This window comes from Aquila chrysaetos, chromosome 14, assembly GCF_900496995.4.
Source record: "Aquila chrysaetos chrysaetos chromosome 14, bAquChr1.4, whole genome shotgun sequence".
Lineage (NCBI taxonomy): Eukaryota > Metazoa > Chordata > Aves > Accipitriformes > Accipitridae > Aquila > Aquila chrysaetos.
In genome coordinates, this window is record NC_044017.1 from 16,804,793 (window position 1) to 16,820,959 (window position 16,167).

A 16,167-nucleotide genomic window follows, 5' to 3' on the forward strand; every position below is an offset into this window, starting at 1 on the left:
TGACTGACCTGAGTACTGATATCTCTGAACTTTTCTGTTAACGTTCCCATAACCCGTTGTTACCACATAAATCTTTTCTCAGACTAGTTGAAAAAGATGTCTCAACTATATTGTTGAAAAACGCATTTTCGCTACATCGCGCAAAATATAACTTGAAGAATATCTGAAGAACTGATATAGTAAATTGGGGCTTTTTGTGTCCAGGAGTGATTGTTTAGGTACTGATTATTCTAAAGATACAATTAATAGTCCGAACAAGCTCTTTATCCCTCTGTATTGATTTGGGGGGGATGAGTGGTGGAGAATAAAAACAGATGCTGGAAGGAAATGAGGGATTTAATAAAGAGAGAATTATTTAATTTTTTTTTCTTAATTTTTTTCAGCCAATGTGTGATAACCATGATGATGGTGAAACTGCCGCAATCATTTTATGTAATGTCTGTGGGAATTTGTGTACAGATTGTGACCGATTCCTTCATCTCCATCGGCGAACAAAAACTCATCAGAGACAGGTAGAGTATACATGACATCACTTTGTATGCAGTGCATACATTGTGTGCATTTCCCCAATTAATGTACAAACAAAAGGCAGTAGCAAGAACCAAATCTGAAAAGGTATTTTCTTTTATGTTTGAGATGGGATAGATAAGTTTCCATTTAATTCTTTTTAGTTGTTTCTGGTTAAATTCTCTTGTCCTTTATCTTTTGAAGAAGACTGGGAAATCGTGTAGCTGTCCCTACTTCAAACTCTTAGGCTACAGCAGCTTTCTTCTCTCTTGTTCGAACATTTTTTTAGGAAAATCTAGGAACTGTATAGACTTTCTTAAGTACACATTGGTTCTTTATTCCTGTTAAATTATATCTCCCTTACTCCCTCTATCATATAAGTCAGTGCTTGTCAACCCCTTCATTTTTAATGTATATACATTTTTAATATTCAGGAAGACCACTTGACAGCAAATATTCCTACCGGTTCCTTTATGACAGTCTTCTCTTACTTTTCAGTATTCCTCCAGCTCTCACTGTCTCTTCACAGAGAAATATGTTGTCATATCCATAAGCTTGAAAATTTCCTGATTTCTTTTGGTTTTGTTTTTAGGATTGAAGCATCTTTTGTCTTTGACTTACCTAGATGAGTTTTTACAAATTGCTTCTTACTCTGCTAATTAGTGTTCTTTTGTGTTATTCTCTTACCCTCTTCACCTCTAAACCTGAAACTACATTCTCCTTGGAATATTTCTTTTTCTCATTGAAATTAGTGTTGAAGATGGCTTTACTTCTGAAACTACTGAACGTTTCCTCTTTCTTGACACTATTTTTCTTTGTGTTTTTTGTGGTCTTTTATTTTCCCCTTTTCCTCTGACTACTTATGTTTGTACAAAGGCTAAAATAATGAACCTCATTAATAAAGTTAATTCAATGGAAATCATTCTCTTTCTCCTAGAGTGCATCTACATTCTCTTTTTAGTTAGGATCAGGAATGGGCTTTTGAAGCAGGTCTCCTTATCTCCTTACCATGCTTTGATTTGTGTTATAGAGCAGCCTTGGATTGCATAAACTGGATTCCTTCCAAGTGAAACTAAAAACAACAAAAAAAGATAGATGCAGGGACACGCTGCTAATGGTCATTCAGTGCAAGGGATCAGCTAGTCTAGAGCATGCATCAGGTAAACTTCAGATCACTGGCACTGAGTTTCACTCTACGGGTCTTCTTGGTGCCTTAGCATTTGCAGCATAGACTCAGCCTTGGAAGTTCCATGTGGATCTGTTATCTTTTATTTCTTAGCCAGAATCTTTGCAATCCCCTTTGAAATTTTCCTGTTTTGTCATCCTAAGATGATGATTTTACGTGTCTACTCTTCTGTCATGGCACAGCACAGTCTAGTCTCATTTATTTTTCTGATTTCTCCTATATAGCCTGTTCAGATTACAGTTGATAAAAAGTAAGTTCTTGTCTCAAAGAAGTCCTTGCATCTCCTTTAATCTGTCCAAAATAGCTACTTCTCAGATTTTCCTATTTCCTTCTGAAAGCATGTTTAAACTTATACTCTTTATTTACCACCTTTACCTTTACATCTCTCATGTTAATTCCCTCAAATTTTAAATTCTGTCACATTCCCTGTCTCCAGTTTTTTGTTAGCTTCCTGGTTTTTGTCCAATTTCTGTCATACATACCTCTTTAATGTATTTTCTTTCCTTCCAAGAAAGGACAGCATGTAAGTTACTACAACCTGCTTATGCGAATCCTTTGTGAAGCAATTGGGGTTTTTTTCCTGATTCTAATAGGAATTAAAACAAAGTTTAAATTGAGTCTATACATCCATACCTAGGAAAATTCTAACTTTTATTGCACTGCAGGTGAAATGAATGAAAACAGAACTGCCTTCAAAACTTAGGAAAGGAGAAAAAGAAGAGACTGTATGAAGTCCATTAAGGATCTCATGCAGTTTTTTGAATTTTGCAAAATTTTATATTTTCCTTATTGTAGCCAAAAGTATTCACTCTATGTAAAAGTAAAAAATATTAGTATTAAACACTTATATATAATTGTTATTATATAGTACATATTATTAAGACCATAATTATCAATGTTGCTTTGATAAACTACTAGCATGGTTATGTGAAGATATTTCTAATGTTATCTTGTGCTTTTAATATACTGTGGTCTACTGGATGAGTTGAATAGTAGTTATGAAGTCCAAGCCCCATGTTTTTTAAATTAGAAAAAAAGTTGTGCAGCTCTCTTCTTAGCCTTGTTGCACTATTGTTTCCCAGACATGTTAGCTCAAGTGTTATTTATTTATATTTACTTTTAAAAGCACCAAGCCTTTACCTATCCATTCTGCAATTTTTACAAATTATGGAATGCATCATAAACCAAATAGCCTGCAGTAGACAAACTCTGCAGAATCTATAAAACATCTGATTAACACCCAGAGAGATGGTGACAAAAATAACATAGAGATCCTATTTATTATCTGTTTGGTTAACCTGACAGGTATTCAAAGAAGAAGAAGAAGCTATCAAAGTTGATCTCCATGAGGGTTGTGGTAGGACCAAACTTTTCTGGCTGATGGCATTAGCAGATTCTAAAACTATGAAGGCTATGGTGGAGTTTAGAGAACAGACAGGTAAAACATAACTGATATTACTTGCTCTTTATCCTGATTATTTTTACCTTTTACATGAGCATTTGTCCAAAAAAAAAAAAAAAAAACAGTTGGGGTTTTCACCTGCTTTACGGCAATGCTTTTAACTGTTTGTTAATAAAATAAAACAGTTCAACTGTGTAAGAACTGCTGTCTTTCTGGTTGTTTTCTGTGATTGTTGTTAGAATATCAGTCCCTTATGTTTTGTTACAACAATTTTTGGTTTTGTTTACTTTTGCGGACTTAGGTAAACCAACCACGAGCAGTTCTGAAGCATGTCGTTTCTGTGGATGTAGGAGTGGAACAGAATTATCAGCAGTGGGAAGCGTTTGTTCTGATACAGATTGCCAGGTGTGTATTAACAAATATCAGTGATCGTGAATTACATGAATAGAAGGGACTGCAGTATCGAATTGATTCCTTGAGTAATCCTTGTTCATCCCTGTGATCCATTTTAAATCAGACCTCTCATATGAAAAGGTTTGAATATTGACTATTACATTGTAATTCAAATACTTCTGAGTTTGTAAATGTTTAGTTTAACTACAGGCTACAAACACCAATAGTCAACCAAAATACTGGGTAGTTTTGTTATTCAAAAGTATCTCAAGTTTTCACAATACTGTTCCAAGTAAAAAGTCAATATACACTATCAACACAAAGTCTAGTGTACTGGAAGGCTTGGTAAAAGTAGCGTGCATAACAGCCTGCTTATTATGTGAGCACAGAACATTTAAGACTTGGCCAGGTTTGTCAGCTGTTTCCATGTGTCCTAAGTGGTTTTTTGCCCTATAGTACAGGTACAATTGGCAGAGGGCCGAATCCTAACCAGTTTCTTATCCCACCCTGCTTATTTCTGTTTGTGTGACAAATTTGTCTTCTTTTTTTCTCTCTCAGCCTATTGAATATATTATATTATTGTTATATTGATTCAGTTCAATTTGTTGTTAGCTTCTGGGCAACTTTTATAAGTTTTCTACTTACTAGGGATAGGAATTAGAGGTGGTTAAAATACCATCTCCATATAAAAGTGCTTTATGCTGGTTAATGATCAGCTCATAATGTGTTCTTAAGACTGGGTTGCTTCATACCTTTCCTGAAGGACCTAAATCTGCAGATATCTTAAAGACTGTAATACAGGGCAAGCAATATTTATGCATGAGGCAGTTAATATACAAAATACACATGGAGGATTAAAGAATATTTCACTATATTAAAATTAAAAGTTAAAATTTAAAAATTATGGCTTCGTTATACCATTGCTATTCGGGAGTAACAAAAGTAAACGAAGGTATCAGTTCTACTTCAAGTACACAAAATGTGCAGTTTTTCCTAAGTACCTGCTGTAGCAGCAGACAACATGAATCATGATTCTTTCGTCTTAGTTTATTGCACAAACCAGCAATCCTTCAAAAAGCAACACTATATCAAACTGTTCAGTGGAGGGGAAAAGAAGATTAATTATTTACTTTTAATAGGAGTATGCTAAAATTGCCTGCAGCAAGACACACCCCTGTGGTCATCCATGTGGAGGCGTTAAGAATGAAGAGCACTGTTTGCCATGCTTGCATGGCTGTGATAAGAATGCTACAACTCTTAAACAAGATGCTGATGACATGTGCATGATCTGCTTTACTGAAGCACTTTCAGCAGCACCGGCTATCCAGGTTTATCCTTTCTTTTTCCCCCTTCTTTTTAAGAGATTAGTGTTATGGTTGTAATGTTAAGTGTGGAAGAAGTTAAAATACAAAATCCTTCAGATTATACTTTTAAAAATTTCAAAACAGACATCGTAACAATATGTAAGGTACTTTAAAAGCTTTCTTTTTGTCTGGCATTACTGCCATTTCAAGAAAGCAGATTGTATCAATTTAGTTTGCTGTGTCTACTTTATTAAAATATATGATATTTTATAAAATAATGAGAAAAACAACTAAGGTAATTAATGGATATACTTCGTATATATTTGATATATCCACTGGTGCTTTTGGGGTGGAAAGGTTATGATTTTAATGACCATTTTATATTCTTTGTTAAGAAGAAAATAGGGGTCTTCTAGGATTTTAAATAAATTAATCTTGGAATTTATACATGTTGCCATTTAAAAGCAAATTACTACTTCTATTATAGTGGTTAATGTAACTTCAGTGTTCACTTACATGTATTCTTTTCTAAAGCTGGACTGCAGCCACGTTTTCCATTTGCAATGCTGTCAACGAGTACTAGAAAACAGATGGCTTGGGCCAAGGATAACTTTCGGGTTTATGTCCTGTCCTATTTGCAAGGTAAATGAGCTATGTGTTTACTACCTAGGTCAAAAAAGTTACCTAATACTGTCGTTGGTTTCTGGTTTGGATTTTTTTTAATAATATATTGCTTGTTACAATATAAATTAGTTATACATCACTTGTTTCCTTAATTTCTCATGTCACCAAAGAAAGGGTATCATTGATGCGTCTTTTTACCTTCCCCTACTGGTCCCTGAAGTAAGGGTCCTCTTAAAAAGAAAGCATAATGCAGACGTTATCTTAATGCTGTTTTATTCTTGGCACCATCAGATTGTAAATTCCCAATATTTGGGGATAGCAAGGAGAGGAAGAAGTAGTCTTAATGCACATTGTCTGAAGCAGGAAACTTGGCTTCTCTATTTTACTAACCTCTTTTAAAGCTGCTTTGTTTTTCAGTATGAGGACAGAGCTGAAGAATCTATGTACTTAGTTCAGCTTAAATTACTAAAAATTCCTCTTGTACTCTACAAAATCATAATTGCTATAAGCAAAAGCATAGGACAGCTGCTGGGAAGGAGAGTGCCTTAACACCCTAGGAATATGAAACTGTGAATGGTCAGCCATTCTGCATGCTGACTTTCTTCCTTCATGCTGTATTTTGGTAGTATTGCTATGGCAATAGCTTGTGGTCATTAAATGATAAAGAGCTGGCATAGAGGACTGTCAGTCATTATTCTTAATTGCTGAGCAATAAGTCAAAAAGGACCAAAATCAGAGAAAACATACGATCAGAATATTCCTGTGCTGTGGTGAATATTTAATGTACCCTTTATCATCCCTCTGTGGTTGTTACAGTCTGTTGTAAGGGCTGATGATTTCATATAACAAAAGGCCATATAAGAAGCATTCCTGGTTACTATTTTTGCAGCATACAAAGTATATACTATATCAGCCATTTTTTTAAATGTCCATTAGCTCTTAGGTTTTTATGACATCCGTTACACTATATTGTTTGACCATAATACAAATGCTTACAGCTGTTGTAATAAAGATGCAAGATATTTTAATCATTTTTTTTTAATTTCAGAACAAAATCAATCATACAGTATTAAAGGATTTGCTTGATCCAATCAAAGAACTCTATGAAGATGTAAGGAGAAAAGCACTAATGAGACTGGAGTATGAAGGGTTGCACAAGAGTGAGGCCATCACAACACCAGGTGTTAGATTTTATAATGACCCAGCTGGCTATGCTATGAACAGATATGCTTATTATGTTTGCTACAAATGCAAAAAGGTATGCTGATTAGTACTTTCTCAAATTAAACTTACGTTATAGTTTCGAAAGTAATTTTTTAAAGAATGCAACATATATTTAATATATTGTATGTGGAGTAGAAAAGCAGGAAAAGAAATTGTTGTTAAATCATAATTTAAAAAGAAAAGTGTTGAGCAAATTAGATGTCCATAGTGTCTTATCTTGTAAAGCTCAAAAGTATATACAGAGCAGTTCAGAAACCAAAAGCATGTTGAGGTGGTAGCCCTCTTAGAAGAATGTGCAGATGATACTGTGTTAGAACACCACCCATCCCTTCATCCCACTTCCAACTCATACTTTACGTGAACATTAAAACAGTATAAACATAGGTTTCATTCTAATTCTTTGATATGGAGAGTTCCTTACTAAGATTCCACCTAAATATCACTTTTACACAAGTGGGAGTTCATTGCAACTGCAGTAAACTGACTTTGGGGCAGAAGTGTTAGAACGAAAAAGGAGTAGAAGGAGGAAATGGCCTGATAGACTCTGGGTCACATTCGTGCAGTTGTCTTCAGGTAGACAATATGAAATTTATCCAGAAAACAAAAATCATATACAAACAGTCCCTGGTTTCCCCACCAGCAGAGAAGAGACAAACAGTCTTTATCTATGGTTAGAGAAATTTTGGATAATCACTGAACCCCCTCCCATTGCTGCTTTCATCTGAAGCTGATTTTATTGCCCATCTTGATCACACCTTTTTCCTTTTTCCCTTAGGAATGAATGGAATAAGGCAATTTCTTGATAAAATTTTCAAGGGAAACCCCAATAATTTTTTTGTTAAATGGAAGTGCACAATTTGGAAATAAGAGGGCAAAGGATTAACTTTGATATGCTAGAGAAGAGCAGTAGTGAATCCCTCTCGCTCATAACTACACAGTTACTCAGTTCACTTTTGTTCCTGCCTCCCACATTTAATGAATTTTCACTCCTCATCCTTCAGCAACTTGTGTACTGCCTTTTTTAATTCCCTTAACAAAAATAATTTCTTTTTTCATCTTACTTTCTCCAGTTTTTATTCCTGTCCCTGTTTTTCATTACACTTTCTTTCCAGTATTTAATACTCAGTATTTCAGTGTTTATCTTACTGCCTTTTTTTCCTTCCCTTGTATCTCGTTATTCCCTTTCATACTGTGTCCATATGTCTGAACAGCAACATTCAACTATCTAATTTCTAGTTTCTTTCCTTCCTCCAGCACCTGTTCACCCGAAACTACTACCTAATTCCCTGACATACATTGCATAGGACTCTCCCTTTTCTTTTTAGTCTGCAGATTTGGGGGAAAGGTGGGCTTCTCGAATTTTTCCTTCCTCATAGTTGCCTTGAGACCACCTTCCCTATCCTTTTACAATCACTGCAAAAAGGCGAGAATTGCTGAAAGCAAGAATTTTGTGCATTGTCTAATTAGTTAATAATATGGTAACAAAGGAAGCAAGGAAGTTACTCATTGCCTCATCTCGCTACTCCACTTTCACTAAAGTGAAAACACGTTAGTATATGAGGAAATTCATCAGACCTGGCAGTCTTACTTGGTGCTTTTTTTGTGCCCAGTATATCCTGGTAGAATAAGATGAGAAAGTAGAATGAATTTGTAGAAAATACCAAAATCCTAATTATAAGGGATCCCACACGAGCATAAAAACTGATACTCCTTTCGGCTAGTAAAAAGCCCTCCTGGTAGAAAGTTTCTCTGCTGCCTTCAGCCTCAGTCCTGTCTTTCCTACATACAGTTCATAGAGCATCCAAATACTGTTTCAAAAGCTTTACAGTCACTTGCATAGACCAGAGTACATTGCACAATTTTTAGTCTTGTTTATCCTGAGATCAAGAGACATTGTCTTAGTGCCTCAAAAACATGTAACCAGAGTCAGAGTCAAGAGTTACCAGAATAGTGGAGACTACAGTAATGACCCTTATTCACCATTTTCCTGTTACAAATTGAATTTTTAAAATAATAGTTGTCTCTGGTTTAATGGCCAATCATTCCTATATGAAATTTAGGCATATTTTGGTGGTGAAGCTCGTTGTGATGCTGAAGCTGGACAAGGAGATGACTATGATCCAAGAGAGCTTATTTGTGGTGCATGCTCTGATGTTTCAAGGGCTCAGGTAAGTAAAGAACTTATATTCATGTTTTTATTTCATTCTGAAGCTCAGAGTACCCGAGCTGTACACAGTCATTTGTAATTATATGTATTGTATAATATTAATATATACTACAGAATGTAGAAATGTGTTGTTCAGATTGTTACAGCGTGGCTACTTCATTTATTGGTGTTTGTTTTCTTTTGTTTAGATGTGTCCCAAACACGGTACGGATTTCTTAGAATACAAATGCCGCTACTGCTGTTCAGTTGCTGTTTTTTTCTGTTTTGGGACAACGCATTTTTGCAATGCTTGCCATGATGATTTCCAAAGAATGACAAGCATCCCTAAAGAAGAACTCCCACACTGTCCTGCAGGTAGTATTTTTATAAAGCAAATTTACCACACTGAATTCTGAGATGAGTAATCCGTTCTAATTGATATTCTTATCTTTTCTTGCTGATGATTTTTAGAAAAACCACAGGGTCAGTCATACAAGTTTTAAATTCAGTATCTTGAATAATATTAGAATGGGTTTGTTCAATGCAAGCTTTTGATTTTTTTGCTTTTCTGGCAATAATACAGGCAACGTCATCACACCAGTCCTTTAAACATTAGATACTTTGATACGGAAAGGCATTTCAATTTACCTACACCAAATCAGACTCCAGATGTGTAATGATGTGTTACAATTATATTGAAAAAATTAACACACTACTATTAAATGATATATCTGTAGTTAGGTACCTGTCATGTGCAAACTGTTGCCAGTGCCTTAGTTTCTAACTTCATGTGCCATTGTCACGTTATTTATCTTGCTGTTGAAAAAAAGTGAGATCTTTTTAAGATACTTACATGAAAAAAGTAAAAAGAAATAAAGATTCCTGATATAACCTTAGAATTTTTTTTTTACTGCGGAGTGTACGTCTTGATCATATTTATCGATTTTGCTTTTAGATTGTGCTAATTTCTTCCACAGTATTAATGAGATTAAACTTATTTTGTGATTCTCCCTGTAAGTTTTTTGCCTTTTTTTACTTTGAATTTGGTGTATTTTAAATTACACAGCAGTTTGATATTTTTTTTTTCCCCTTCAAATACCAGTTCAACATTTGACATAACTGTTTTAAGGAGCTAACAGTTCTTGATCATTTTTTGTCAGATCTAATTGAATGGCATTTTTTCTCTTGGCCTATTAAGCCTCTAGACTTCTTGCTTGGATTTGACTGTGTGAAAGCACCTTTCTATCTGCTGTTTCTTACGTCTTCATTTTTGATGCCTTATAAGTTCATATTATAGACATATTACCTTCACTTAGCATGTGTTTTGAGGAAGTGTAATGTATGTTTATTTACATCGAGTCTGCAAGCATTAATCTTTTCTTTTCTTTTCCCCTCACCCTTGAATTCACTGTAGGTCCCAAAGGTAAACAACTTGAAGGAACAGAATGTCCACTTCATGTTGTCCATCCACCCACTGGTGAAGAATTTGCTCTGGGTTGTGGGGTTTGCAGAAATGCTCACACTTTTTAGACTAGCATTTGTTTTTTTTTTACCAGAGCAAAACAGGTGCCCTCATCCCTCAAGTGTCCTGAAAATAAAAGTCCAGCTGGGATGAGGATGGGACCATTTCATAATCCGGGTAAAAGGAACAATTTACAGTGCAAGAAGGATGCCAAATACCATGTACATAATTCTTGCTGTGAGATATTGACATTTTTTGAACCGAGACATCAAAACTTGTGAGGTGTTTGCATGTGGCCATTACAGTCATCGGCTAGGAAACATTGGACATTTACAAATAAATAATTGCTATTAAAGGATCTGTGTGTCTGTGGACTATGAATGATGCTGGCTTTCAGGAGAAAGGAAAAAAAAAATTGATTATTGTATACTGACTTTTTGTAATCTTGTACAATTGTAACGCATCACAAGTGGGGATGGGAAAGAGGAATATTCTGGTTTATTTCCTAGACTGTTATAAAAAAAAAAAATTGTGTTAGGAAGGCATAAATGTAACAAGTATCACACTGTATATAAAGGTATCAATGTTTGTCCTGTATAAGAATTATTAAATTACAACAGCAGTTTCATTTAAACTTCTGGGTTATGTTTGAGCCTGAAATTTTAATGAAGTGCAATACTGAGTGTGCCTCATATCTTGCAGCTGTAAACATAATGGAATGTACATGTCAATAAAGCCACTGTACATTTTTATACAGTGAAAGTCTAATGAATGTGTAAGCCTCTATTTTCAGAAATGTTTTTTAAAACAGGGTGGGGGGAGGAGGGGGTTGGTTTTTATAATTACTTCAGCAGGTTCTTTTAAAAGAAGTAGGAAAGTTTATTGGGTGAAATGGTGGTTATGGAAGTACCTAAGACATAAAAAGCGCTGCTCAAAACTTTGAAAGAAAAGCTGGATAAATGTACGTATGGATTCATATGAAGTATTGTACTTCCATTTCAATTTCCAACAATGTTTTAAAACACAAAAGATGACTCTATTTTACATTATTTTTATCAGTTATTAAGACTTCAGTAAAATATCACCCCCACTTTTGCCATGAATCCCGAAATGTTCATTTCATTTCATCAGAGTCCCAAGTCCTCTGCTCCTCTATAGTGAAAAGCAAACCATAACTTCAAGTAAAGACATGAACAACTGCTCTCACAGTTAAGATATTGGTAGGTGGCATCCTGATAGGTCACAGCACCTTGATCGGACTGGAACCATCTCACCTAACTTCAGCCATCTGTAATGTATATGTCTGTCTGCGCTTTAGAGTAGCTGGGGAAAAACACACACCTCTGAAATACAATTCATCTTATTCACAGTAGCAATGGGGGGGGGTGGGAGAGGTTGCAGGCATAGAGACGAAGGTTGTCAAACACAGGCCTTGCGCTAGACTTGCAAAGAAATATGCCACATCGTATTTTTAAACAGCTCAGTCATCCAACCAACTGAACCTGTGACAGTGAGGAATTTTAACTAGTTGGGTATCTATCTATTTGGAAAGATATACGCCAGGAGATAGGCTGCTTGGTAAATTCTTGGAATATATTTGAAATAAACGCTATATGAAGTAGAGAAAGTAACTAAAAGGTGGCTTTACTAGATTTGATTATGACTGAAAGGCAGTTTAGAGGAAAACAACCACACAGTGACAACATTCATGATTCTGAAAGGAAAGAAGAGAGAAAACAAGATAAAGAAATTCAGTAAATTGACAGAAGTCTCAGGTAAGATCCTGTGGAAATCAAGTGTAAAGAAATAAATTATTTAGGGGAGTTGACATTTTCTTTAGAACAACCAGCTATACTAAGATCACAGCCAGCAGCTATCCTAGTGCAAACAAAGGATATAACTTGTACTAAGCAGTCAGTGTAGCCAAGTCAGGAATTATATATTTAAAAAAAGAAAGGAAACAAAATCAAATTACTACAGATGAGTAGCAGGCAGGGAAAGGTGCAAGATAAAACTTAATTTGCAATGCACATAAAGAATAACAAGCAAGAGAAAGATTGGTCCTGTGCCTGCAGTGATGAAACCCTTCATTCCACAAAAAAATCACCCACAATTTCAAATCACATTAAACCCTCTATTTGAATGTTAGGAGGAAGCCAGTGTGGTGTTCTTATTCAGCATCTTGAAGAGTAAAGATTCTTCCTATGTTGTATTTCAGTTACAGAAACAGAGAGTATGACTCACCTGTCCAAATTATGTCCATACTGTAGATGTTTACCTCAGACATAGTCATCTTCAGTGGGGAGGGGCAGGCACTTCTGGGATATGGTTCATTTCATCTCAATATAAAACACAAGGCACCTGAATAGCTCAGATGTAGATGACTACAATGTCCATTTTTAAAGTTAAGTCACCACAACCTACTCTACAGTCTGAAGCAGAAGCAATGTTTTGAACCCATGACACCACAGCCTTCAGAACCAAGGCGGGGGGGGCGGGGGGTGAGAGGATGTCGAGATACGAAGAGTGAAAGGTCAAAGTTTGAAGTGTTCTTGCATGTTTGTGGCTCCATGTTCCCTGGTTAATGGGGTTTTTTTTCATGAACAGATCATCAGCCTTTCTTCTGGCATAGCACTCTGTGCATCCTGGCAGGTGGAGGGTAGACATTGTGGTCTGAGGTTTGGAAGTTCGTGTTTTAATGTTGCCGGATACTTCCTGGAGACCTACTATGGACCTTAAAAAGACTAAGTGTCTTTATTTGAAAATATAAGTTCCTTACTCAATACTTGTCAATCCTGTATCTACAGCCTGTGAACTCCTATTGGGTACATCCTGAGTCACTTCAGAATGGCAGGTGTAGAGTAAAAGATGCAGAATGATGTTCTAAGGACTCTTCTATTCATCATACACTATTGATCACACAAGAAATGTGCTGTAGGGTTATCAGAACTAATATACCTATTAGTTGGGAGGTACTGCAGTAAATTTGGATTATACCAGTGGTATTAAACCAGTGGTTAGAGTAAAACAGGGTGTACATAGGACAGAAGGTGGAAGAAAGCAGAGCCCAGTGTATTTAAGGATCCCCTATCATACTGTTCAGATATGTCTCTCCTTCACAACCCAGCCCCCCTCCTCACTCCCTTCTCGCCTACACTCAAAGCCTCATGTCGCTGCTCCCCTGCTCTTCACCAGGACTCTCAGGTGCTGTTTTCTGTCCTAATCTACCACAGTCAAGCCCTTTTTCTCCTTTCATTGTTTTCTGGCTGCTCTTTCTCCATTTTAGGAGCCTTTTCCTCCACCCCAGTGTGCAGGAGCAGAGCTGCCATGTGGAGGAGCAGTGCCCCGGACAGACTGGGCACTGCTGCTCTTCCCGGCTGACCACACAGCCAAGGAGACACACAGCAGAACCTGGAGCTGCCAAATCCAGTGTACAGCGTGTGCTGTACCATTTTAAAGCCAATATAAGATGTTACAAAAAGTGAGAACTTTTTTTTCCTGTGTAAGTACACAAAGAGAAAGCTTATTTTAAGTGTTCAGAATGCAGCTGTCAACCAGTACATAAAAGGTATGGCTGCATTTACACCAGGGATTTCAGCACTTCCATGTTCCCAGGTCATGGATTAGATGTCTGTAATAGAAACTTAATTCAGAGGGCATTTGGTTTAGAAAAGCCATCTTTCTAATTGTAAACTGACTTGATGAGGAATCATTAAAAGAGAATACAAAAAGAAAACTTTTGCCCAAAAAGGATATTGAAGAAAGACAAATTAAATACAGTGGTAGATTAATGCACATAATTTGAAGTGGTTTATATCTTTATGCATAGGCTCTTGACATAGGTCCCAGGTCTTTGACATTCTGGAAAAATGAGTTAGAGAGCAGACAAATCTGAGGTGTCTGACCCACTATCCTTTTTAGAAAATTTGAGTGTAGCACAATAGTTACAAATTAATTCTGGGTTTGAATTTTCCAGCCTTCTCTTTCATTTTAGATTAATATGAGTATTAATTTAGGAAACTGAGATTACAGTGGGGAAAAGACATGACACTGCTATGTTCAGTTTATTAAGTGGACTGAGTGAGCAATAGGCAGTGTCAGGGAAATGTTTCTCTCTCACATGACAGACCATCCCTGATTACTACTCCAGGGAGATGGCACAGCCGAGCGTGAGCATCAGGCTCTTGGGTAGAGCTCAGCTCCCACACATAATGGTTGCGCCTCGGACACTCCACTCCTACACTGTCAGACATTCACGTCACCACATCTCCCCCTGCACCGATCTCTACCGCTGATTATAGCCAGATGCCAGTACAGGCCACTAATCAGATCAGTCCACAATAAGATTGCTGTATGCCTTTCCAGCAGTCTCATGTGCTTTTCTGTCAGCTGTTGATCCACAGCCCACGCAAGGGAAATACTCAGTTCTTGTTTGCCCTACCCTGTTTGCCACAGCTCACCACACTCAGCCACTTCATACGGAACTCAGCTCCGGGCCAAGGTGAGGCCACAGTACTCCCACTCAGATCATACATCATTTATTTACAAATAGCTTAAACTTTCACGGGTGTACCCACCCACCGAGCACAAAATGAACAGTAAAAGTTAATAAGGCACAGATAGATAGTTAACCAGTCACCGTCAGGGCCTGATAATCTTGGTCCTTACGAAACGGTTTTCGTTAATCACGTCGTACTAAGTTAGTTCATTGTTTCACCTAAATAGAGTCTAGCTAGGGAGCTTCAGGACCATCCAGTCGTTCAGGATGTAACTCAAACTTCGTAGGTTTTCGCCACAGCCACCTCCTTAACCCATGCCAGTCATTGCAGGTGACTGAGAGTGCAGTAGTTATACTGCAGAACGCCCCATGTCCCTCAGCCCAAGGCATACTGGAAGGACTGCGCTGTCACACCCCCTGCTCTCACTGCTGGGTTCTAGTAGTAATGAACTTGCGCTACCAAGCATTCCAGGTGGTGGGCTCTTCACCACGTATACCTACATAGATGCAACCAAATACAGAACAACAAACTGATTACAATCAACCGCACAGCAATCAGGTGCAATGGGACATCACAAGTTAGTTATCGACAATCACCCAAAGATGTCCCCCACCAGCTAGCCAGTGAGTTTTCTCAGGCAATGGCCTGAGGCTCTGCAGTCTGTTGGGATTGAAGAGGCACCTGTGATGGTGCTCTGTGCTCTTGCCACAAGGTTTTGTGTAGGCTGTCTGCTGCTAGTTGAAATTCAGTCACTTTGGTTGTAACAGTTTCTTCCCATGGTGTGCCTAATAGGGGGTTTGGCCACTGAAACCTTAAACAGTACTTCAGGCTTTGCTTTGGGTTAGCTGCTGAGCAACACACACAGTGCCATTTGCTGTCACCATCATAGCACTGCTTCTACACTCCCACTCTTTTTTGCAGCCTGCTGGGATAACCATCCTCCCTGGATACTGGTGTAACAGCTGATATTCACAAAGTGCCATTTCCATTGGTCACTACTTGCACTTTTTCTTCTACCTAGAGCACATCACCTATCTATAAGTCAAACTGGTCAATAAACAGGGCTCTATAAGGTAGACAATACCAGAATGACAAATGTGGCATCCATGGGTCAGTTATTTACAGCTCCAGTTTGTTCTGACATCAGTACAGCCACCAATGCAGGGCTGCGCCTACCGACTTCCTCAACTACACGTGGCAGAGGCACAAACCAGCCTGCAGGAGCCCCATCTGGCAAGGATGGCAGTGGTGCAGGTAACCCCTGAATCCCTAGCTCTACTTGTGGCCCATTACTGCTCCACCTGAGGCCACAGGAAAGCACACTGCACCACTGAGGGTCAGTCGGGGCAGTGCCCTTTAGCCAAACGCCTCCCTTTTTGCATTAATCCCCCATGCAGCTACCTGCTTGTAGCTTGGCTTC

General features: G+C 37.6%; 1 protein-coding gene across 12 annotated transcripts in view; it reads left to right on the forward strand.

The window, feature by feature from the left end:
• Nucleotides 1-11,016, forward strand: part of MYCBP2 (MYC binding protein 2) — a 204,571-nt gene extending 193,555 nt beyond the window's left edge. For all 12 annotated transcript variants that reach the window (XM_030036241.2, XM_030036239.2, XM_030036242.2 and 9 more), the window contains 9 exons: nucleotides 384-512; nucleotides 2,999-3,131; nucleotides 3,397-3,500; nucleotides 4,628-4,816; nucleotides 5,327-5,434; nucleotides 6,465-6,674; nucleotides 8,701-8,808; nucleotides 8,996-9,161; nucleotides 10,201-11,016. In XM_030036241.2, coding sequence (XP_029892101.1) covers nucleotides 384-512; nucleotides 2,999-3,131; nucleotides 3,397-3,500; nucleotides 4,628-4,816; nucleotides 5,327-5,434; nucleotides 6,465-6,674; nucleotides 8,701-8,808; nucleotides 8,996-9,161; nucleotides 10,201-10,316 — 1,263 coding nt within the window. In that variant the 3' untranslated portion in view covers nucleotides 10,317-11,016. The remainder of the gene's footprint in view (nucleotides 1-383; nucleotides 513-2,998; nucleotides 3,132-3,396; nucleotides 3,501-4,627; nucleotides 4,817-5,326; nucleotides 5,435-6,464; nucleotides 6,675-8,700; nucleotides 8,809-8,995; nucleotides 9,162-10,200) is intronic.
• Nucleotides 11,017-16,167: the final 5,151 nt, after the last annotated feature.